This window comes from Castor canadensis, chromosome 17 (genome assembly GCF_047511655.1).
Source record: "Castor canadensis chromosome 17, mCasCan1.hap1v2, whole genome shotgun sequence".
NCBI classification, from domain to species: Eukaryota; Metazoa; Chordata; class Mammalia; order Rodentia; family Castoridae; genus Castor; species Castor canadensis.
In genome coordinates, this window is record NC_133402.1 from 20,736,081 (window position 1) to 20,761,137 (window position 25,057).

Below are 25,057 nucleotides of genomic sequence, written 5' to 3' on the forward strand. Positions count from 1 at the left end.
CAGAGATGCCAAGCCTTCACCCTGCATTTGGTTACCCATCGGGCATCTGCAGACCCAAGTGAAGAGTCAGTGCTTTTAGTAAAAGCAACTTCAAAGTCCCTGTGCCCATGGAAAAGGGGGTTCTTCCCAGTTAGCTGTGGCTTGCTTTCTCCTAAGGCAACAAAAAGCAGAGGCTGCTGGCTTCCCTGAGGGCTGACTTCCTGTAGAAGACCACTCTGTGGACTTTCAGTGCTGATAGACAATAATGTCACCATTTATAAATCGATGGCCATTTTATCCTCAGACCTCATTTGAGAAACTCCCAAGAACAAATTCCCACGCTCTAAGACAGCCCCACCCCTACCAGTGACTACCGCGCATGTGCTAACCTCCTTACCCTTTCCCTTCTATAGAAGCCACGCCTGACCCAAGTTCGCTGCTGTGCCATCTTTTCCCCAGATGGCCTGGCAGTTTGGCCTGCCATTAAACTTTGCTCTATGGACATGAGACTTTACTCGTGAGCTGTCTTTGTGAGCGGTGTTTTTCCTAACAAGTGCTCCACGGGCGGGGGGCGGGGGGGACCTGCAACAAGGGAAGCAAGTATGGACTGCAGTGGAGTGTAAGTTATTTCTGAGAAATATAAGATTTAGTCCTGTGCTCAGTCCTGCCCAACACTGTGAAATATTTGAAATCATATACAGTGAGTCCTGAATAAATGTGGATGAACATGAAAGTGTTAACATTTCTGAGGCCTGAAGCTGCAGGGCCTAATATTGATCTTGAGAGAGTTTAATATTCTGACAGAAATGAGAGGAACTGGACTGCTTAAAACCCTCGCCTTTGTGTTCAAAGCAGACATTATTTCTCAAGGTGGAATGGCCTCCATTTGCATAATGTCTTTCCTTTTGTTCCTCCTGTTGTCTCAACTAATTGCTTCAGAAAACTCAACCTCTGCTACTTCCTCTGTCTTTCTGCTGTCATTTACAGTCCTCTTGCTCTTGATATGTAAAATGTAGTTAAGGCAGACATTTCGAAGGCATAAGACTGGAAGTGACTCCCAACTTCTGCGGTGAGTGTCTTGAACATGGGTTTCCAGAAAATGGATCAGGGAAGGGGAGAAAGGAGCCGGCTTCCTGTTTAGTTAGTGTCTCATCGTGTGATGGGAGAGGAGCTTGGAAGACTGAGGGACTGGGGTGTTTAAAATCCTAGGGAAGTTCCCTTTCCTGAGACAGGCATAGGGTGGGGATTGCCCACTTCTTTGTGTTAATAAAATTGCTTGGTTTGTTTTTTTTTTGGTTAGGCCTGGGGTTTGAACTCAGGGCCTCATGCTTGCTAGACAGGCACTCTACCACTTGAGCCACTCTGCCAGCCGTTTTTTTGTGTTGGGTAGTTTTGAGATATGGTCTCATCAATTTTCCCCCCAACCCAGGCGGTGTGTGTGGAGGGGGCGGACTTCAAAACAAAATCATCCTGGTCTACCTCCTGAGTAGCTAGGATTACAGGCATGAGCCCCCTGTGCCCGGCTAGCAAACTCTTTGACCAGGCTGGCCTCAATCTGTGATCCTTCTGATCTCAGCCTCCCAAGTAGCTAGGATTGCAGACATGAGCCACTGGTGCCTAGCTGTTTGTATTCTTTATCCTTCACTATATCCATGTTACCCAAACCCTAGGATCGGACAGAAGCTGACTTTGGAGGGTCCCAACGGGCTAGGTCCAGCCACTCACCCCTACAAACCAAATGGGAAAAGTGGTAGTAAAGTAGAAAGAAATTTATTCTCTATGGCCGTACCAAGAGGAAGAGGGGACCAGTGTCCTTGACCCTGTCTTAGAGTGTAAGAAGGAACATCAGGATTATCCAAGGACAAGGGGGAGGGTGGCAGGCAAGAAGCATGCTTTACTAAGCAGCCTTTGATCTGGCTCATCAAACTTTAGTCTGGATGATTGTTATCTCACGTTTGGTTCCGTCAGATTCCACTGACTCCAGAGAAGTTGTTATGGCTTAAGGGAGCAGTTGGGTTCCTGTCATGAGATGATTGCTTCCACGTGGAGTGGGGTGGGCAACTTCAGTTCCTGTCATGGGATGATCTGCCTGCAAGACTCACTGGTTTTGAATCTTGAAACTATCTTAGTTACTCTTATCTTGTTGTCTTCAGCCTTGGTAAATTTAGGACTAATCAACCTTGTATTACCAGTTTTCAGACAGACATTCCTTAAATATTAATATGTCTATGTGCACAGTTGAGCAGGACTCTAACTCAAAGTTCAAGGCAGCAAAGAAGACAGCTGCAGGCCCAGGTGAAGAGTCAGTGCTTTTAGCAGAAGTAATCATTAATCCCCGTTCCACCTAGTGAGGTGTAATGTAGGCTTCATGTACTCTCTATGTTCAGTGTCTAGGGCCCTGGAAATTAAACTGACATAAGACAGATCAACAGGACAGAGAAGATGCATACACATTCTTCTTGATGTTAGTATTTTAATTTCATGCATGTATATAGGATCTCATGGAAAAGGAAATGCAAATCCAAAGAAGTGGTTGGGACTGAGAGTGTATATACTATTTTTAACAAAAAGAAATAAATTTGTATAGAAGTGGTAAGATAAAGGCAAAGGGCTTGGATATCTTCTGGGGATAGCAGATTGTGGAAAAATAAAAAAAAGCTACTAGCCTACAGTGATGAGGTAGGGACTTGAACTGGGTCTGTTTTAAAGTCAGGAAGGTGGGGGCTGGGGCAGTGGGGGCAGAGCTTCATGTGACAAGGTGTTCATAGTCATGTTGCTCAAGTTTTATGTTCCCCTCAGTCCCTTAGCTGTCAGAACATCCAGTGCAGGATAATCAGCTGCTTGACCTTGAAGAAGGTGAGCATCAGACAGAGGAAGAAAGAACCTGGAGGAGAGGACATGTGTCAAACAAAGAAACTTCTATCAGGGGACTGGGAGTCAGGGGCAGGGGGTCAGATATCAGAGAGGAGTCAACACCAGGAAAGGCAAATAAAACCCAGGATTAATGGATTTTAATAGGGAAGTAGGGGAGAGAAATGGAGGAAGAGGGATATTAAGAGTTAAGGCTGTAAAGTGATATAGCCCAAGGAATTGGTTTCTGTGATTGTGGAGACTGGCTGGGCAAATCTGAAATCTGAAGGGAAGGCTATTAGACATGGCAGACTGGAAGGTGTTAGGCAGAAACTGATGCTACTATCCATAGGTGAAAATTTCTTCTTCTTTAGAGAAGCCTCAGTTCTGGTCTTAAGGTCCTTCAGCTGATTGCACCAGGCCTACCAGGTCATAGAGTACAATTCCCTGTTCAACTCCAGATGCTAAATTCCTGCACAGCAACACCTAGATGAGTGCTTGCTTGATTAACTGGGGACTCAGGCTAGCCAAGTCGACACAGAAAAATGACCACCAAGTGCTCAATAAATACTCAATGAATTAATAGACAGTACTAAGTTAATATTCATTGCACAGCTAATTGTAAGCCAGACACTAAGAACTTTGTGTGCATTATTTATGCTTCCCAACAAACATATGAAATCAGTGTTATTACTTGTGTCAGACACTTGTGCTCTTCATCTGTCACTATTTCTGCCTCTCTCCCCAAACACAGGGTGGGTTTCACCTTGCTGCACTCTTCCCATTTGGCATAGCCACGTGACTTGTTTTGATCAATGACTTAGCAGGAACAATGTGTATCACTCACAGGTAGAAACATTTAAGAGTTTATCTTTTTTCCTCCTTGTCATTTTGACTAGGCATGTCAAAATCCTCCATCAGCGTTGGTCTCCTGGAGTGGGCAAAGTGGACAGAGCCCCAGCTGACCATGTTGGATGCATAGTACATGCTTTAAGTGATTGATATTTACGGGGTTGTTGGGATTGGGATTGGAAATGTCTCTCAAAAGGCAACAGTTTTCACAGGTGGGCCCTTTGGGAGTGACTGGGTCATGAAAGCTCTAATCGTGTGAATGAACAAATCCACTGTTGGATTCATAGCTTAATGGCCTATTGGGAGGTGGTGGAAACTTAAGAAGGTGGAGCCTGGTTGGAGGAAGTAGGTCACTAGGGGTATGCCCTTGAAGGGGACATTTTGTCCCTGAACTCACTTTTCTTTCCTCCCCTCCCCCGTCCTCCTCCTCTTCCTTTTTCTTTTCTTCCTCCTTCTCCTCCTTCTTTCTTCTTTCTTCTTCTCTCTCACCTTCCCTCCCTCCCTCTCTCTTTCTTCCTGTCCTTCTCTCTCTCCCTCCCTCTCCCCCACCACTCTTTCTCTTTCTCTTCCTCTTAGACTTAGTTCTTCAACTTCTCTTTCCCTGTACCAGTGGCGCTCGGTTGGGAGTAAGACATTTGATAATGATTGAAGACATTTTTGGGTATCACAGTTTGGTGGGGGAGGGGAGATGTGTCCATGGGACTTGGTGGGGAGAAGCCAGAGATACTGCTAAATATCCAACTATGCATAGAATGGTCCCCCACAAGTTGTCCAGCCCCAATTGTCAACAGTACTTTTGTTGGAAAGCCCAGCCTTATACTAAATGCCTCTTCTGTTGCCACATTTTTTTTTTCTTTCTTTCTTTGCACCAGCCACTTGGTTAGGTTGCTATGAGTTAGTTAATTAATTAACTGATGGCAGTGGAGTGTCAGGGCCGGCACTGGTCTTATTTGACATTTGCCTAAGTGATCTGGAGGTGTAAGTGGTGATGGCTCCACATTTGCTGATGACACTTGGCTGTGCCAGGTAGTGAAATGCCAAGCCGCTGGTGACAAGCACAGGGAGATCTCACCATGCTGTGTGAGTGGGCAGAGGAGTTGCCAGGGACGAGCTTCAGTGTGGGCAAATGCAAGGTGCCGCATTTGGCAGAAAATAATCTAAGCTATACTTAGAGGTTGGAAGAGGATACAGCAGGATAGGAAAAAAAAAAAGATGAATAAAAATGTAAAGGACTTCAGAATTGACTCCAAAGCTTACCTGAGCTCTAGCAAACAATTCAGGTGCTCAGGCCTGGGCCCTGAAGGTACTAGGCCAGAAGTCTGGGCTCTGCTTCTTGGGTCTGATTTTAATTTTCTGCAGGAATACAGAGCCAGTTTTCCTAGATTTCCTGATTTTTTCAGAGAAGCCAAAAAAGCTTGGCTTTTATATGAAAGTTCTCATTTCCCCCCATTTTTGGTAACTTTTAATTTCATGGAATTTCAATCTACAGAAAAAAAATTGCAAGAACAGTATGAAGAGCTCCTCTACCCCTTCTACCCAGACACATCAACTGTTAGCATTTGGCCCCATTTGCTTTCTCATTTTAATTTTCATAAACATTCTATGAAGCAGGCTAAACCAAAATGTGACCTGGTTAAGCTATCAGTTGGCGATTTCTCAAATCTAGCCCACAGTCCAGCTCAATTAAATAAGGATCTTGGGTGAGGAGATTAGACATTTGTATTTTTAACAAAATGTCCTCCAGATCATACTAATATGCACCTCAGGCTGAGAACCCCTGGTCTTGGTCCCTCATGGTGAGTCTGTCCCCCTTAGCAGCTTAGGGATGGACACATGACCCGATTCTGTGCAGTGAGAACAAGATGAAAGTCTACTAATGGAGTGTTTCTGAGCAAGGCTTGTCTACTATTGGACACACAGTGAAAGAGGCAGGTCTTGGCTGGATATGTGTCTGGATATTATGGGATATTGCACCTGGATGTGATGGATATGATATCTTGACATAATGGAATATTATATCTTATAATGATACAATGGGATATTGCATTAGGATGGAAGTGTGGAAAATGCAAGGAATTTATCTTCGAGTTGCTGAATTAAGTAACCTCAGGGCCCCTAAACGTTGACCTTTGCTTGCTTATTTAAGTTGTATGGCAGAAATGACTAGTCACCTATCAAAGTTATGCACACGTTATACAATGTAGAATTATTGCTTGGAAGAAATTCCTTAGCTGTGGGTGACATTTTCAGCATCCTTTCCGCTGGGATCTTAAACAGACAGTGTGCTTTGTCTCATCAGTGGAATGTCAAGTGAATGAGGTTACTTTTGAGCCAAGGTTGCTAGGTTGAGGTTCGTGCTCTTTTCCCTTTTTGTCACTACCCCTTTCCTCTTCTTCCCATCTACATGGAGGAAGTCACTAGTACAACCCTGAAGCCACAAGATGGAAGAAGTACAAGCCAGAGCAGCTTGGGTCCTTGAGTCACTGCCTAGAGCACAGCCATCAGGGAGGGCCACTCACCCAGGAACACCTGCACTGGTCTTCGTGTGGCCAAGACATAAAAGTTTATTGGGTTAAGCGCTTGAGATGTGGAAGTTCATTTGTGATGATAGATAGCTTAAGTCTACCTGACTAGTCCAAGCTAGTTAAGCTGGAGTTAGGTGTTACCTGTACCTAAAGCATTAGGGAAAGATCCATTAGAGCCAGATCAAAATCTCAAAATAATTCTTTGGCTTGCTTCATAGTCACAAAAAAGCAATCTCTGTTCCATGAACTTAGCCTGCAGAGTTGTTTGCTTTAGCTTGATGGCTTGGCCTAGCTATGGAGGCTTTGATTTTACATTGATGTTTTACTAAACCCTCAGACTCTGCCACTTTGTTTCTGGTTCCTGGTTCTTTCTCTGTCTTAGCTCTTTGTGAACTGACTTTACGGTTATGTTCTCCTTTCTATAAACATCCTGACTAGCTACTGCTTTGACATGGCTATCCTGAGCCTCTAAGAGGGACTCAGTTGTCTCCTATGGCTGGATGTTTCCCAGTTCTGAAAGCTTCTGGAATACTGGTTCTGGCTCAAGGAAATGGGACAGGGAAGCAGTCAGAAACCAAGGAAGCCACTCTCTTGGTTCTCTGTCTGCTTTCCTCTAAACAGCTCCTCATGCATTTTCCTTCCTTCCTTCCTTCCTTCTGATGTTTGAACACCACCAGTCATTAGACATGGGGGAATCCAATGGAACAGAACAGCCGAGGCCCCAGCTGTCACAGAACTTCATCTTGCACTTGGCCACTTTTGCTGCCCTCATCCCACAGTTCATATCCTTTCTGTTCTGCTCTCTGGAGCCAGCTAGCAATTGCCTTCTGGGTCTCTCAGTTAAAATCCCTACCACAGGCCATCTGATTGGCCCAGCTTTCCTTTTTGAGTCCAGCCACAAATCCTAGGCCACTGGCTACGCAATGAATAGGTTGGTCAGGTGCCATCTTGGGGTCCCATCAACTGTGGCTAGGAGCAGAGTTATGTCCAAAATATGGTGGTGTCCACCTACAAGGGATTATGGATGCTGGTAGTCATGGTCCAATCTCTGAAGGGGCAGTTCCAGAAGTCAGACTAAGGAAACTAGTATTTCACTGGCTACCTAACTTATTAAAATTCCAAATGCGCATATTGGATTGTGTATAATGTGTTCTTGATTAAAACTCTTGAATGGCTTATAAACGAATGCACTTAGGGCCAAAATCCAAAATCCCACCATGCCAGTAGTGCTGCATCGTCTGGACCCAGCCCTCTTCCTGGTCTCATTTGATGCTTCTCCTCTTCCCTCTTTATGCTGCAGGCTTACTGGCTTTCCTCTCCTCATTTCTCCAGTCCCAGGGCCTGTGCACACATTATTCTTCTCCCTCCATACTTTATTCCTTTTACTAGGAAGACAACTTTTCCTTTATCTGATCCTAGTGTCACTTTCTCTTCCTTGATCATCCAGCAGAATTAGAGACCCATATTTATATTCCTCAGTACTGGGGTTTGAACTCAGGGCTTTGCACTTCTGGGCAGGTGCCTTACCACTTGAGCTACTCTGTACTTTTTACACTGTATTTTCCTTTCTTGGCACAGATCACTGTTTCAGGTAATGTTGATCTGTGTGTTCACTTGTTCGATACTCATCTCTCTCACTAGACTAAGAGTCTCATGGGGGGGTGGTCATAGCTATCAAGATGGTGGCTGTTTCTGGCCCATAGTGGATGATTAATAATAAATAGTGGATGGATGGATGGATGAAGAAGTGAGACATTTTGTTGCCCGGGATTCACTAAAGACTTCATAGAAAGCATGAGATTTGATCTTGGCCTTGAAGGATGGATATGATTTGGAGAGGACAGGGAAAACATTCCAGGCAGGGATAAGATTGATCAGCCAAGGCAGAGAATTCAGAATAAGGGTACCGTGAGAACAGGAGGCTGAGTAAAGCTGAGGTGTGTGCTGACAAGATATGGAAAATAAGGTTGCCTTGGTGGGAAGACTCCCAAACAGGAAAATGTGAACTTGAGAACTGTATTAAATAATAATAGCTTCCATTGATATGGCACTTGCTATGTTTCAAGTTCTTTTCCAAGTGCTTTAGGAATATAAACTCATTTAATCCTCACTCATTGCCTCTGATGTGCTATTTTAATTTCACTTATTTATTTTTTGCAATGCTGGGGATCGAGCCCAAAGCCTTGAGCATACAAAGCAAGTGTTTTGCCACTGAGCTACAATCCCCAGCCCTGTAAGTACTGTTTTGGTGCCCATTTTATAGATGAGGGAGTTGAGGCCCAGGGAGATTATCTCATTAAAGGTCTTGTGATTAGTCAAAGCAGATTTGTGTTCAAATGTGGGCAGACACAGATGCAGAGTTGGGCTGCTTGAATGCTAGGCCATGCTCTCTTTTTCCTCTAGGAGAGGCATGATTTGGCAGAAGATCACAGTAAGGAAACAGGCAGGAGAAATGCATGGGCTCTGGTTTTAGATTCACAAAAGGGTGCTGCTGCCCAGAAATGACTGAGCTGGGAAAAGGAGCTGGGTTTGGTAGAGAAGGAGATGGAGAACCCAGTGATGGAGCAAGAGATTCCAGACATATGACCAGGAAAGCTTGAGTCAGAAGAGCAGCAGCCTGCTTTGCTGTCTGCTGGCAAGTTTCAACTTCTGTCTGATGAATTTTATAATGCCCATCTCAGAGGGTAGGACTGGATAAGAAAATAAGAGAAGTTTGTGGCACAGTGTTTGGTACACAGCGGGTGGCCTGGTGCATGTGAATATTCTTCCCAGGGATTGGATGATGACAAGGATTGGCCAGAATCCTGGCTGCAACCTGGGGGTGGCAATAGTAATTTTTATTTGGTACTGGCCAGTTGGGTCTAGCTGAGCAGTCTTTCAGCAAAGGTCTGCTGAAGTCTCCAGTTCCAAAGCTTTGCAGGGTGCAGGCCTGGATGGTCTCTGGCCATCCTCCAGCTCTCTGGTCTTTGTAGGCGGGCTTTACACTTGGCCTTCAGGCTCAGCACCCAGGTAGGAAGGCCCTGGAACCTTTCCAATCTGGACCAATGGCCCAGATTCCCTGATTTTAGTAAACTCCTATTCCCAGGGTAGCTGGGAGCTGCTTTTTCTTCTTCGCGCTGTGTCACCTATCTGCTTCAGCACTCAGATCCATCTGTCCCAATGATGGCTGGAGCCACTTTTCCCCAAGAGTGGGAGGAGATGATTTGATAACACAGTGAAAGGGATTCCTGTTCTACTTCCCCTTTGGTCCTCTGATTACTAGGCTATCTTTAATGCCACTCTAATACTTCTGTTCAGTGATAATCCTCTTGACAAATTATCGCTGAAGGGCCAGTCTTGAGCTAGGACAAGCAACAGCTAGAATATAGTGTGATTATTTTGTTTATCGTATTCATTTTCCAAATTATCATTTGCTTAGGGCAAGTAAATCCACTTTTCTTTTATAGTAGTGATACTATAAAATTACCCTTTAAAATATTTTTATTAAAAAAGTGAGTCTATTAAAAAATTAGGTACATAATTATTGATGTGGTATGTGGATATGAGAAAAACGTCATAAAAGTTGTGCTCAGGCACCTGAGGTTTGGGAAGTGCTGGCACAATGGGAGAAACTGCTCTGCACAGGAAGCAAATGCTTGGATGTAAGCATGGCTCTGCTGGTTGGCACCTAAGATGCTCATTCACCAACTCTCTGTTTCCTCACCTGCCAAAATAGAGACGGTAATTCCTGGGACATGAGGTTGTTTAAGATTAAATAAGATCATTAGATTGACTGTCACTTGCACGAAATGACTCTTTAGTGATTAAAAAAATGAATTGTTGCTAGTGGGCACTTTGTAATAAAACTCACTGAATGATTGTGGGTAAGTTGCTAATTTCTGGAAAGTTCCACCCCACACTGAGGATAAAATCTGGACAAGTCACATAGCATCTCTTGCTCCTGTTTACCCATCAGTCACTGAGAATATGAGTGATACTGTCTTCCTGGGGTAACTGAGAGTGTCTAATGGTTCACACGTCCATGGCACTAGGTGACTGGCTGGGTAAGTGTGAGGAATTGGGATGGTGGCCCTCCCTCCTACCCAGGCTGCAGCCCGGAGTGTGAAAGCTCTTTGGAAGGGCAAAGTCTGGATATGTGCCCAAAACAGTCCAGAAAGTCGCTGTTGGTAAGTGCTTTCTAATGTGTACTGTTCAAAATAGTCAACCATCCTCCTACTTGGTCTTCCCAAAGCCTGTGTGAAGTGCGGCTCCTCCCTCCAGGTAACTTCCTGCAGTAATGCTTGCTTTGGGCTTCCCCCTGAAATCCCTGTGTGGATACCCTAACCCCCAATGTGGTGGTAATCAGAGATGGGGCCTATGAGAGGTGATTAAGGTTAAGACAAGGTCATGAGGGCACCTCCCCCACCCACAGCATTCGTGGCTTTATAAGAAGACGAGAAATAATTCTCTTTCTGCTTTGTGAGAGCACAGCAAGAAGGCCACTGTCTACAAGCCAGGAAGAAGGTCCTTGCCTGAAACTGAGCCTGCTGGCACCTTGACCTCAGACTCCCTAACCCTCTACACTGTGAGAAATAAACGCCTGCTGGATAAGCCAGCCAGTCTACAAAATTCTGTTGTAACAGTGCAAACTGATTAATGACATAATGCCCAGAATTCATCTGCAATCTTTAAAGAATGTATTGATTCTTTACGCCGTGCATTCATTCTCTGTATGGATTTTTATTTAAGCTTCACAATGCTATGGAGGGGAGAATTATCACGTTCCATTTTGCAGGTGAGGAGACTGAGGCTTGAAGCTCAGGTGACTTATCCAATGTCCTAGAGCTATTGTGCACCAGACTTGGATCTTGAACACTACCTGGTAGCCTCCCAAGATTCCTGTGGGGACACACTGTCTGAGATCTATAGGGAACATCTTATTGGCCTCAAGAGAGAAAAGGGAGTTCTTAGGAGCAAAGTTTAGCTCCTAACAGAGAGAAGAGCCCATCTGGAGGCAGGGGAGTGACTTTGTGTAGGAAATACCCAGAAAAAAACCAAAACACCCCAGCTTCATTGGTTACGACACGGCAAAACCTTTAATAACGTGAGTGCTTATTACATTAGCTGCTTCGGGGCTCAGACATCTTTGATTTCTGGTCATGATTTTCTAACACAGAAAGGTGAATGCCTCCCTCAGGGCCACCTGGGTGGTTGGCTTCCTGAGGACGTGGACAATGGGAACAGCTATGCACGCCTGATGGGGATTTGGAAATCACCCACCCTGGACCACCTGTGACTTCTAGTAAAGTCCTCTTCCAAGGAGGGAAGAATGTGGAGGTCCTTCCAGCAAAGAAGGAAGAAAGGAAAAACATCTGGCACAGATACACAGAGAGAGAGAGGCGACATTAGGGATTGGCTTGAAAGTTAGAGAGGCATGGAGGGGTCAGGACTGGGGCAGGTGAGGGACTGATGTGGGAGGGGACTGAGTCCATTTGGTTTCATTCTTTGTAAGAAGTATACCATCACGAGGACCATGCCATGCAACCTTACAGACATCTGTGTACACTGCCCCCAAGGCTGTGCTGGGTGCGGGGCAGAGGTCAGAGGTCAGAGGTCAGCTCAGACAGGCGTGGTGCGTCTGTTAGCCGGATTATTATGCAGTGACTCTTTGAATTCTTTGGGCGTGGAATTGTGGAATTGTAGAAAAGCGTGGTCCCGGTCAGAGTTGAGGAGGGTCCCCATTGTAATCTTGGAGGGGTCCCGGGAGAGGGTGAACATGGAGATATCAGTGGAGGGAATGGTATGGAAGCCTTTGCTGATGGGAGACAGGTCTCGAGATCTAGGCTCAGTGGAGCGAGAACTTGACCTTCTCCGAAATCTATACCTGTAGGGTGGAAGGCGGGCGAAGGCAGATTTCTTCAGGAGCTCCGAGTGGGATTTGGCTCGTAACTGCTGATGTTTTTCAATATAGATGTGCACAGCGACCACTCCCACAATTTCAGCAATGATGAAGGAGAAGGCTCCAAAATAAAAAGACCAACCGTAGGAATAGCTTTTCTTGGAGTCACGCTGCCCGGGGTCTCCGGCGTTGGCTGATATATAAACTATGATGCCGATGATGTTACTCAACCCTAAGAGAAGGGAAGAGAAAAACACATGTTTTATAACACAGTCACTGTCACTTTTAGCCTTGCAATATTTATAGGAAATGTAGAGGTAGCAGGGAGAGAGGAAAATACAGTATGGCTGGGAGGGAAATCCCACTGCTGGGCGCTTTCTGCAAGGTCTATCTCTTGGGAAATGAAGAATTCCGGTGCTCAGTCCGGAGCAGTGTGAATTCAGCTAAAGAGTACATCCCGCTCCTGCAGCAAGAGCAGTAGAACCAGAATACCTTGTTCCCTTCGAAGCAATTCTTTCCATCAGTGCTAAATCTTTGGCATGAAGATATAGAATGGCAAAAATGAACGAGAGTTAGGCCCTTGCCCTTGATTTCCTCACCATTAGTTGGAGAGACTGACATGCAAGTGCAATTAGAGTAAAATATGGTAAGGGTTCTATCAGAAATGCATATAAAATGATTCAGAAGGAAAGGGAGAGAGACAGGCTAAGTACCTAGCATTGATGATGAGGTGACATTTGAGTTGGATGCTGATAACTGAGCCACACAAGTGGCAAGGCTGTGGACTATGGGTGTGAGAAAATAAATTGAGAATTACTTGCTAGGGCTCTGTCTTGGATAACTGGGAGGCTGGTGGCAACTTGAGCTAAAATAAGAGGCAGCAGAGAGGCCAGGCTTAGAGAAAAAGGGAGGCCTGGACACACTGAGTTGGAAGTGCCTTTGGAGAGACAAGTGCAGCTCTCCAGGGGACACAGGGGACCCTGGTGCTGCAGTTTGGGGAAAATGATGAGCCCACAGGGAAGGGACAGTAGCTTGCTAAGTTTTTTTATCTGCACAGAATAAGGTGTGTTTTCAATTAGCTGTTGTTTGAGTGGCAGGAATTTGGGAACACAAAGCCACTAACCTCAATAGGCAAGGCCTGCAGGCTCAGTTTCCCCAAGTGACAACAGAATTGCATTGGGACCAGCCCTGTGCAGAGGGATTGGTTCCCTAAGGAAGGATGAGAAGGAATAGTAGATTCTGAGTTCTCATGTTGCTGTTTCGAAGGGGAAATGTCTCTTTTTGTCCCTTTGCTTCCAGGGCCTCTTCAGGTGATTGGTGCCAACAATGACTCAAGAGGTTGGTGTACCAGCTGGCATCTCCTTGCCTCCAAATTTAAGCTACCTGTGGGGTGATCTAAATGGAGCCTGTCCTTCATTCTAGGGACACCAATTGGTAAGTGATTGTTTTGGGGCATCTCCTTGGTCCTCCCTCGACTTCTTGAAGGTTCTGTGCTTCCTGGGTATCCCCAAGTCAAACAGCTAAAGGGTTATAGGGCTGGGTCCAGCAGGGCTACCACTGTGACTGGCTGGACCATACGCATTAGATTATCAATATTTTGAATGTGACTCTGGTCACACTTCATCTAGGACTTGCCCCTAAGGGACTGGGCCAGTATGTGCTTCTCAGTATGTCATCTCAGGCATTCGGCAGGAAGGCAGTGAGTTCTAGTCACTGAACTCCTTCTCGACACGGAAGATGACAGATCCAGCTGTGTCAGGCTGCAAGCTACTACTGGATGAAAAACTGCATCTCTTCCTGGAGTGTCAGTTTGGCTGGAAGATTAGTAAGGAAGACATATTCTTTTATATTAAAATGAACATGGATATAATAAGGAGGAAAGAGCAGAATTCTCATGAATTTTTAGGTTAAATGGGAGACAGACTTCAAAGTCATCTCAGTTCACTGAAGGCACTTCTAGTGATGCCCCCTCCTCGCTCCCTAGGGCCATATTTTCTCTCTCCTTTGCCAGCAGAGAAATTTTTGGTGACAAAGTTTAGGAAGCCCCCAAAAGTTGTCTTGCTGGGTGGAAGTTGCAGTGGGGGTGGGGAGGAAAGAAAGTTCAAAGAGAGGCTCAGAGTGTCAGATGAGGTTAAAGAGGCAGGAAGCCAAGTGAGTTGCCAATAATTTTTAAGGCATTTACTATGTGCCAGGCACTAGTCTATTTTTTTTTTTTTTGGCAGTGCTGGGGTTTGAACTCAGAGCCTACTCCTCAAGCCACTCCACCAGCCCTTTTTTTGAGATGGGTTTTTTTGAGATAGAGTCTCGCAAACTATTTGCCTGGGGCTGGTTTTGAACTGTGATCCTCCTGATCTTTGCTTCCTGAGTAGCTAGGATTATAGCTACCTGCACCTGACTCAAAGTCTTCATTTGACTGAGTGATTGATTGAGGTGGTGGGGTTTGAATGCAGGGCTTAATGGGCTACAGACAAGTACTCTATCACTGAGCTACAACCCCAGTCTTTGTATGAAGTATTGCCAAAACCCAAAAAACCTGACACTCCCACTACGCCTTTTACAGAGGAGGAAACTGACACACAGAGGTCAGTAAGTAACTTCCGGATTCCACACAACTGAGAAATGGTGGAAGTGGAATTTGAAGCCAAGACTCAGCCATGGTGCACTGGGATTTCAGTAACAAGGCTCGGCAAGAACACCGTGTGATGGGGCATTGCTCTGTCCCACCCATCAGACTGGAAGTCCCCAAGGCGGGCTCTTTTTGTTCATTGTTATGGTCCCAAGTCCTAGTTCAGAGCCTGACCAAAGCAAGAGCACAGTATGTATTTGTTGAATGAGTAAACGAGTCTATGTGAGCACAGAATGCACAATACTCGTAATTACAACTACTGTGATTGAACAGTTATGTAGACCAGCTTATCTAGTCCTCTTAACAGCCTCAACAGGTATCATCCCTTTTTAGATGGGGAAACTGAGGCACAGAGAGGTTAAGCGAGTTGCTTAAATTTATACAATGGGGAAGGAGTAGCGCCAAGGATTTATACCAGGAAACCTGGCTTCAAGGTTCATGCTTTTGAGCAATATGCACAGTGCCTTGTACACAGTAAGTGCTCAATAAAGGGTTGTCCATCACTTTCCTGAAACCACAAATCTTAGTGTATTGAGCAAGAAGGATCCTCAGACAGTGCGGAATCCTCCCGTTCCTTAACTTTATAGGTGGAAAAATGGAGGCTCTTGGATTTCCTGGGAGAGATTAGTGGAGGGGGGCGTCTAGGATTAGACCCCAAACTCCAGGCCTTTTCTCAGGGTTTTCCCACTCCCAGGTATGTAACCTACCTGCCATCCCCCACAATGTCCCTTGTGCAAAGAAAGTAGCTAGTGACACACTCTTCCCTAACAATCCCCTTGGGGGACAAAATAATGATTGTCTCTTATTCTTTGTAAACTGTCACTTCAGCATTATACTGGAACTGATCCTCAGGGTCAGTCAGAGCCAGGATGGGGCCACCAATCACAGGAATGTGCCTCACAGTCAAACAAGTCCCTGGGTTTGCCAGTTGTTAACATCTGCCCACACAGATCATGGTCAGAGGCCACAAGTGCCTTCAGCTGACCATGTTTCTCTGGGCAAGACGGCGGCTTTCTGTCTGATCTGTAGCTTGAGTGGGTTTCCAGAAACTCTGAGGCAGATGCTGTCTCAATCCTCATTCCACAGTGGGGAAGGAGCCTGTGCAAGGTTTTATAGGGGACCAGGACCCTGGGCTCCAGACTTTGCAACTATCTTGTTGCTGATTTTCCCAAATCAGAAAACAACATATGCCTTTTACACTCAGTTTCCTTCCAACAACCCGATGAAGTCAATTCTATTATTATTTGGCATGTTAAAGCAAGAAAACCTAGCTGCAAGAGGTTGGGGACAATTCCCAAGGCCACACAGGTGGAACCACGATTCCCCTCCATTGTCCCGATCCTCACAAACATTCTGCCACTGCAGACCATTATCTTTATATCCCTGGTTCCAGTTACCTGTGGTCAACTGTGACCCAAAAATAGAACATGGAAAATTCCAGAAAGAAACAATTCATATGTTTTTAATAACTTTTATTATAATATACCATTATGATTATTCTATTTTATTATTATTTATTGTTAAAGTCTTACTGTGCCTCTTCTATAAATTACCCTTTATTGTAGGTTTGTATTTATAGGAAAAAACATGGCGTGTGTGGGGTTTGGTACCATCTGCAGTTGTGGCCATTGCCTAGGGCTCTTGGACCATATGCCCTGTGCATCAGGCGCAGCTACTGTAGTGTGCAAAGTTTGCAAGTCATCCTTAAGGAGTCATCCCGTGTCCCCCCCAACCACTTCCTTGCTCTTTGCTTCTCTAAAGCATTCCATCCAGATGGCACCCATCTGCCTGGAGATGGCGGGTTGGGAAGAGACCATAAAGACATAAAAAGGAAGGATGGAAACCCAGGGGAAAGGGAGGAAGACAGAGAGAGCAGAAGAGGGATGGAGGTGGAAGGTGGAGAGAGAGGGCAGAAGCTAGAACCCTATCCTGTGCCTCCTCCTGCTCAGTTGCTATAGATGACAAGGTCTTTCCTGAGGGCATCTGGGGCTTCTGACCTTTACCTTGTTCCCAGAGATACTTTGAAGGATATGAGGATTTGAACACTGGAAACACTTTAACTGCCAGGTGTAGGTGGCTCACACCTGTAATCCTAGCTACTTGGGAGGCAGAGATTGGAAGGACTGAGGTTTGAGGCCAGCCTGGGCAAATAGTTCCCAAGATCCCATCTCCAAAATAACCAGAGCAAAATGGACTAGTAAAGTGCCTGCTTTACAAGCATGAAGCCCTGAGTTCAAACCTCATTCTCACCAAAAAAAGAGAAAAAAAAAAAAAGAAAAGCTATTAGCCAACAAGCACAAATCTCAAGGGACAGGAATAGTATATGATCACACCCAATGGACATGAACAAAAATCTGTCTCTCGCTGTCACATTCCACGTGGCCACCTTTATATATGCAAGTGAATACACTGACTCTTTTGAAAGCAGTCTCTGACTTTCTCTGTCCCTCTCTCTCAGCTGTCCCCCTCCTTGTCTTTCTATCATGCCTCCCTTTGCTAGAGTTTCAGCATTTTCTCTTGTAACAAAAGTTACAAGAGAAAATACAAGTTAAGTTTCCTAGGGGGAACCCTGAACAGAAGTGCTTGGTCCTTAGGGCCCTGGCTTCAGCTTGGTGTCTGTGAAGATGTCAGGGCTGAGGCAGGACACTCACCTGCAGAGACAAAAAAGATGCCCGCGCTGAGGATGACATTGTGTCTGCTGCGGTGGAACTCACTGGCTGCCACACAGAGTCCCCCGAAGAACAGTAACGTGACACTGAGGATGGGGAAGACGCTGGAGGCCCTCACAGCCCCTGTGGAGAGAAGAAGAGAGGCTTCTGTCTGCACCCTGGCAAGTCCTGGGGGCCCATCCACCAATGACGTGGGGGTGACTGAGGGGAAGATGGCACTGGAAATGGCGAGCAAGCCCACATCTAACATGAGCATGTGACCAGTGCTACCTGCTTAGAAGGAGGTCCAGCGCTTGGGGTCAACTCTGCAGTCACCATCCTGAGTCTTGACAATCTTGTCTCTGAATTTGTATGTTGTAAGTGAAGTCTCATGGGACAACAGAGCAGGTGTTAGGGGCTCGGAGCCTTGACTCACGAGTTACCACCACCCCCATCTCCTAACCTCCTTGTCTATACCTTCCTACCTCCTGGGATGGTTCTCAGTCCTCCCCTGCCTCAGCCCAGTGATCACTGTCACCCTTTGTCCCTGGAAGGGGCCTGAACATGAACACAGGGAAATCAGGCTTAGGCGCAAGCCCCAGGTCTCCAGGAGGGTTTGCACTTACTGTAAAAATGTCCCCATGCCAAAGGGCAAACACTAAACAACAAATATCACCATGACAGGTCAAGAGAGAGGAGGCATTTTGAACCAGTGGCCCAGAATCTTCATTTTATATTGGAACCCGCAAGGTATGTAACCAGTCTTGAATGCAGGGACTCCCATCAGGCCCTGCGCTATTAAAATGCACAATCTTCTCCAGCACACACCTGCGTCTGCATAGCACAGGGCCTGCAATACCCATTCAAACCCATTTAGCCACTGAATGAACAAATGAATTTATTTATTCATGCAGCAAATATTTATTGAGTCCCTATTAAATACCAGGTGCTGGGCCAGATGCTGGGGGGTAGTAGCAGAAGTGCTTAACAACCACAAGGGCACTGGTAATGCCCTTGAAGATGGACCTGGGCTGAAAGGTTGGAGCAGAGTACAGGGGGAGGAGTGGGAGCAGTGTTAACTCCTTGGTTTCTGGATCACAGAGAGGCCCCAAGGTTCTGGGAAAGGGGTCCCATGGGGAAGTCCTACAGTTTGTCCAACCAGTGTAAGAGTGCACCTGCTCCTTGGCTTACAGTGGGCTGTTTCCACAAAACTATGGAGAATTGAAAACATTGTTAAGGCAGAAATGCCCTGACTACACACACCTGCCCCGTTCAACATCCCAGCAACATGGGACACTGTAGAATATTCATTGTGTCCCCTTGTGATCACGAGGCTGATAGGCAGCCTCAGCTCACTGCCCACCACAAGAGATGATCTTTTCACAAGCTGCTAGCTCAGGAAAAGACCCAAATTCAAAATTTGAAACAAGGTGGTTTTGATGGAATGCCTATTGCTTTCATACCACCAAAGTTGAAAAATCCTAAGAGAACCTTATGAAAAGTCATGAGTTTGTTGGGGACTGGATGTCTGTATTTCCTCCTATCTGTGTTTCCTGGTATAGCCAGGCCAGGACACAAATGCTGAATGAATCCTGTGCTCAATGCTGTGCAAAAGAGCCAGGAACCCTGACCTCCTGGTTTTAGCAGAACAGCAGCTAGGCCCACTGTGTAATTTGCAGGGCCTTGTACAAAATAAACGTGCAAAGCCTCCTGTACCAGAATTGTTAAAAATTTCAAGATGGTGACAACAGAGCCTTGAGCCAACGCTTCTGTAGGATGGGCACAGTGACTGTAGGACTTCAGAGACCCAGGTGTGCACTGGACAGGGCTTGGACTAGCAGTGGACCACAGATCATAAGCCATTGGATTCAGGGTGAATTTTACATTTTGCAGGTAAAGCCAACACTTTGCTGATGGATAGGCTGTGGGCTGCCAGAGGGAGAAGAGTCAGTAACTCAGTAATGACAGCCAGGCTTGCTCTTAGTTTGGAGTGAATGGTGGAGCATTTACTGACTCAGGTCCCTGGGGTGGAGTGGTGTAGGGGGTGGGGCAGGGAGAGCCACAGCTTATTTGGCCATGGTGGGAGGTTTGCTCACAGCTAAATTCACATTCCTCAGCATTCTAGGCTTTAAACTCCACAGTCACAGTGACCAGTTCCAGCCACTTCCTGTGAAAATGTGCTCAGACCCCCTGCAAAGTTCTTTCTGCATTTCTGCAGTGTGGTGCTTTGATGGGCTTTGTGTGTTTGCTTTCTTATTTTCTCAGTACTCTGAAAGTTTAGGAGCTGATCTAGTCAGTAGGGATTGCCCAGAAAGGTCCATGGAGGAGCCCTGGGGTGAAGGCTGGGGCAGGCAGGGGTGGGGACATGGAGGAAGGGTTCACTTAATGGAGAGAAGAAAGAATGTTCTGTATTTATTCCCAGGTGGCTTAATGTACAGGTCTGGGAAGCCCCAGGGTCCCAGAGTTATCTTACCTCTCCCGCCCTTCTGATGCTAAAAAGGCATTTAGAAGGATTTCAAAGTGCCTAGAAAATCAGCTCAAAGAAGTGAGGCGTAGCGGGGAGGATCCTGGCTGCCCTGACCCCCTCAGATTAGATCAGTCACCCCATGGGCTTCTGGCCTGCCCTGGCTGTCCTGCAGGTCTCTGCTACCAAGCTGGCTTGTGTTGGAGCTTGGAGAAAAACAACCCCAAAACATGGTGTTAGCATGCTGAGTAATGTGATTTAAAGGACATTGAAAGGCCTTAAAAAGGCAGGCTTGGCATCAAGGTCCTTCTGACCTGTCGCCCTCTCCTCCTCCAATCCCATTCACCCCAAAGGGCAAGAAGAGGCATTCTGCAAGATTCTCTTATCTGCCTGAGGTCTAGACACACCAAAAAAAGAAGCAATTATCTCTGTCTCTTTCCTGAATTTCCATTAGCTAAACTCATTGCACAGGATAAAGGACTGAAGTCTGTCAACATACCTGGACAGACTTTGTCCACACCATAGCCTCTACTTCCATCCCATTGTAAATTTACAATGTATTGTTCTTCAGGTCAGACTTTGTTCCAGGCAACTGTATTTCTACAAGCCCACTGAGTTCCCTGGAAAATCATATACTACTCCCCACTCTCTCCCTTCTGCACAGAAAAAAGGACTCTAAGCCATGTTAGACTAGAGGGAAATCATGTTCCTGTGATTTTCCAACATTCTGTGATTTTTTTTTTTGCCTCGTTTTTAATAAATTTATGCCTTTTTCTTATTTTTTTTTTTTTTGTGGCTATTGGCAGTTCATTCCAGGGAAATTTCAGAGGGCAGAGGATATCCCTCTTTGCCCTGGACACCTGAAGAAGGCAGAGCTGCACACTGTTTCCTTTAGCCCTCAGGTGCAGAGTGTGATTCTGGGTGAGTGGGCTCTGGGATCCTGAGTGTGGGTGGAGCTTATTTCCAATGGGTTTAACCTTGGGAGCAACTCATTAAATAATTTCTAAAAATTTATATGTATGACCTTGAACTCTTGGCTCAGACCTCCCTCCTCGGGGGTTTCAAGTACCCATTTGGAACTTGTGAAGTAACCTTTAAAGAGATCATTGCATTGTGTAATGACAAGACTTACTGAATAGTTAATACAATGAGTTTATTTGATTAGAAAAGAGAATTTTTTTTTAAATTTCAGAAAATGATTAATCTTTGAAATGTGCCCACAGGAAATGCTCTGCACATTTGAAGCTATTGAATTAGGTTGGGTATGAAAGTGCGTATATGACACACATAGGCATGTGACATGCAAATGTGGCCGTTTCCAAAGTAGCTTAGCAATCATTTGGTGACTCATTGGTGGTCAGAACCACTTTTTGCCCTATAAACAAGACAGGAGTCAAGTCGGTAAACTCTGGCTACCCATGTCTGCCTTAAGGTAGTGAGTGTATTTTCTGAAGCCATTTTCCTCCGAGTTAGCTGGATTCCACTCTGCCCAGGGGACACATGGCAGCTTCAGAACAAAAAGATGTTATCTTCCTTCTGCTTCCCAAATTCTCTGGGGCTAAGTTAGGGTCTTGGGTGACGAGGTACTTGAGTAGGACTTCCCTGAGTCTAATGCTGTTATAAATTGTTGGCAACAGATGGGGCTTATTAAACCTCTGCCATGGTGCTATGTTTGACTGACCACAGTCCCCAAAGTTCATGTGCTGGGAATTTAGCTCCAAATCCATCTTAATGATATTTGGATGTCGGATGTTTGGGAGGTAATTAGGATTAGATGAGATCATGATGTTGGGGTCCCCATGATGGCATTTGTGGGCTTTTTAAGGAGAGAGAGAGAAAGAGAGAGAGACTGGAGCTGGAATGTCTGTTCTATCTCACCACGTGATATTCTTTGTCTTGTTATGATGTAGGAAGAAGGCCCAGCCTCCATGACTGTGAGCTAAATAAATGTCTATTCTTTACAACTTACCCAGTCTCAGGTATTCTGTTATAACAACAGAAAACAGACTAAAACACAGGGATTTAAGCTGTAGCCTACCCTAAAGTGCATAAGAGAAAGAGGAAATGGCAGAAAAATCATACGAAGAATTCCAGTCCCATCAGTGCTTGTGGGTCATGATAGGAACTGGCAGCCAAACTCTAGGATGGGTAAGGAAATCCCTGTAGAAACATGGCCTTGGCCTTAAATGGCAGGGTCAGGGATTCCAAAATTGCTGTAGAAGAAATCAGCGTGCTTGTTAAGGCCTCTCCTTAAACTTAATCTGATTTTATGGCTATTGGTGAAGTTTAACTGGGCCGTGGGATAGGGGAGGAGAGATGAAGGAAAGAGGACTTTACCTTCCCAGAGGGAAGAAAAATATTTCATTGGGAAAAAAATTTGAGCTCTCCAAAGAACTTAAAATCAATTTTATGGAATGAAAGTCACACTTCTGTTTTGTCTCCAAGAGAAAAAGCATCATAAATGTTTCTCTCATGTAGAAAAGAAGAGCTAAGATAAACTATGGGCACCCTAGTAAAAGCCCACTGGTAATGAATTCAACCCATTCTCTTTTGGTGGTGTCCAAGCTTTGGCTATCCTCTGTCCTTTCTCTTCCCTTCTTCACCTTCCTTCCCTTCCTACCCTTCCTCTCTTTTCTCCCCTTCCTCCCCTCCCTTCCTCCCTCTCTCCTTTCTTCCCTTCCTCCCTTCCTTTCTTCCTGCCCTCTCTCCCTCCCACTCCCCTTTCTTGTCCTGGGGATTGAATCCAGGACCTCATACATGCTGGGCATATAGTCTACCACTGAGCTCCACCCCAGCTCCAAATCATTTGAGCTATAAGTTACAAACATAACCTGAATAGGATGATTTCTTGACCCTTTAAATTTTAATCAGTTTTTAAAATATATATATAAAACACCTCAAATCTAACACTCCTAAATAACAAATTAGTCAATGCCTTTGGAATTTTCCTTTTGCATGAATTTGACACATGTTCTTGAAGAATTTACATTTGAATCCCAAACCATGTTCTCTCTGTGCCTGGACTAGTGCAAGGGCAGTGTCTACAGCTGACTTTGTTGTCACTAATCCCACAGACAAGCAAGAGCTAACACTTATTGCCTCGTGATGACATGTCGGCCCGGGGCTAAGTGTTCCATGCATTAGCTTATTGAATTTTCATGACCCTGTCAGATAGATGACATTAAGTTAGGAGACGGAGAGGTAAAGCAAGCTGTCTAATCTGACCCAGCAAGGTGGGGGTCAAACTGGGGTCAAAGGCCGGATCTATCAGGTTCCAGAGCCATGCTTCAAGTACTACATTCTACTCTACTGGCTCCTATGTGCCAATACTTGCAACATCCGGACCACTGACCTTTGAAAAAGCCTACGGAGGCACTGGACTGCCCCAGTGGGATTGAAACTGAAGGGAAGTCAAAGGAGAGATGAACTTTGGTTTGCATTTATCCTCCCAGGCCTTGGCCTTGGGGACATCACCCATTAGCACCTCACATTTAGCATCTCACCCATTAGCACTTTGCCCATTAGCACCTCAACTCAACCCTCCTGAGAAGGTGAAAGTTTATATAGAGTTTAAGAAAACTCCTTAGATTTTCTCCTAAATGAGATTAAAAAGAGCCTTTCTGTTTTAACTCACCTAACTTTTTTTTTTTTTTTTTTCCTATTTCTAGTTCATCAGAATGAAAGAAGCTTGGATATCAGAACCATGTGAATGTCTTTATCTAGTGGCACTGGAAGCTGTTTGCACTTAGAGATGGAGGCCAAGGAGCCTTAAACTCAGAGCCAACTGGGTAATGGATAGGGACCTCCCCTTAACCTTCCTTAGGGAGGCCCAGGAGGCAGGGGACTTACGCAGGAGATACTCAGCCGTGTCCTGTTCGTAGTCTGCATCTTCTGGGAAGTGATCGATTTTCTTGCACACGCCTCGGAAAGCCCCTGTGGAAAGAAATATGGTCCTGAGCCCAGGGAAGAAGGCAGTGGCCCTGAGGCCTAGCCTGGGTCTTCAACCCCATGATTTTGGAGGAGCTGTGCTTGGGTAGGTCCAGCAGCATCTTTATTTAGGAACCCCTAAAAAGAGATTAGTTGCTATAGTTTGGATCTTGAATGTCCTCAAAAGACTCATCTTAATTCCCATTCACTGGTGCCATTGGGAGGTGGTGGAAACTTTAGGAGGTGGGGTTTAGTAGGAAGAAGTTCACTGGAAGTGTGCCCTTGAAGGGAACCCTGGGTGCTTTCTATCCACACCATGCTACCTATCATAATATTCTGCCTCGTTGAGGCAAGCTAGAGGTAAGAAAGTTTGGAGCTCATGTAGGTTGCCCAGGGATGGCCCAGACCATCCGCACATGGACGGCAGCCACCCAACCCCACTCCCCACTCATTGATTATTGGACGGCAATCTCCTGGGTCTGCCCTCCCCAGGGGTTAGTGTAGGTTTGAAAAGCACCTGAAAAAGAAAAGCATGCTTTCTCTGTCGGCAGACTCCACCTGCACCCATCACGCTCCCTTTGTATTTCCATTTCCCTAACATTTAATAAACCCTATTCACACCTACACGTTCTGCTTGGGTTCTTCCATGACAGAAAGCAAAACCAAGACCTTTTGGAAATGCTGCTTGCCGTTAACATCATCACAGCCCCCAAAACAATGGAGTTAACTGACCTTGGACTGAAACCTTTTAAAAAGACCTCCAAATAAAATTTTTCCTCATTAAAAAGTTGATTTATCTCAGATATTTTGTCACAGTGACACACACTAGCACATCAATAGAAGCAAATAAATAAGTAAGTAAATAGTAGAAGACCAAGATATTCTGCTCCTTAGATATTACACACTGCAGGTGTCCATTTGGAAGGGAAAGAGCTAGCAAGCATAAGCACTCCCAAGGACTGTCTTGTCCAATTCCCTCTTCCCCCATTAGTGAAGGGAGGGAGGATTTAAGGAAATTCACTTATCTTTCCATTTTACAGAGGAAGAAAGAAGAATTTTGCTTGAAATCACTCAGTTAAGTAGCAGAGCCAGAATTCCAATCAAGATCTGCATCCAGTCATGCTGAAATAGTCTGCTTTCTCCAGTAGCACTCATGCCAGAGGACCTGTCCTTTTTCTCTCTCCCCTCACCAAGGATCATGGTTCTCTGTCCCCTGCTGTGTGGCTCATCCCTTCTGGAGCCACAGAATTGCCAAGAACAAATCCCAGACAAACTGTCAGCATTTTACTTCCTTTCCTTTCTCCCAGC

The 25,057-nt window shown here is 45.4% G+C and overlaps 1 protein-coding gene and 1 long non-coding RNA gene across 4 annotated transcripts in view; one reads left to right on the plus strand and one right to left on the minus strand.

Annotated features, from left to right (window-relative positions):
- The first annotated feature begins 931 nt into the window (after window positions 1-931).
- On the plus strand, window positions 932-24,748 carry LOC141418445 (uncharacterized). Of its 3 annotated transcripts, none has more exons than XR_012443063.1 (4): window positions 932-1,048; window positions 13,384-13,518; window positions 17,305-18,108; window positions 23,491-24,748. It is a non-coding gene; the product is annotated as an uncharacterized lncRNA (long non-coding RNA). The 3 variants fall into 3 exon arrangements; XR_012443064.1 differs by having other exon boundaries at window positions 18,043-18,108; XR_012443065.1 differs by lacking the exon at window positions 17,305-18,108.
- The window catches only part of Cacng3 (calcium voltage-gated channel auxiliary subunit gamma 3), a 94,681-nt gene continuing 80,878 nt past the window's right edge, over window positions 11,255-25,057 (minus strand). The window contains exons 2-4 of the mRNA XM_020159731.2: window positions 23,672-23,755; window positions 17,362-17,502; window positions 11,255-12,316 (exon numbers count right to left, since the gene is read on the minus strand). Coding sequence (XP_020015320.1) covers window positions 11,805-12,316; window positions 17,362-17,502; window positions 23,672-23,755 — 737 coding nt within the window. The 3' untranslated portion in view covers window positions 11,255-11,804. The remainder of the gene's footprint in view (window positions 12,317-17,361; window positions 17,503-23,671; window positions 23,756-25,057) is intronic.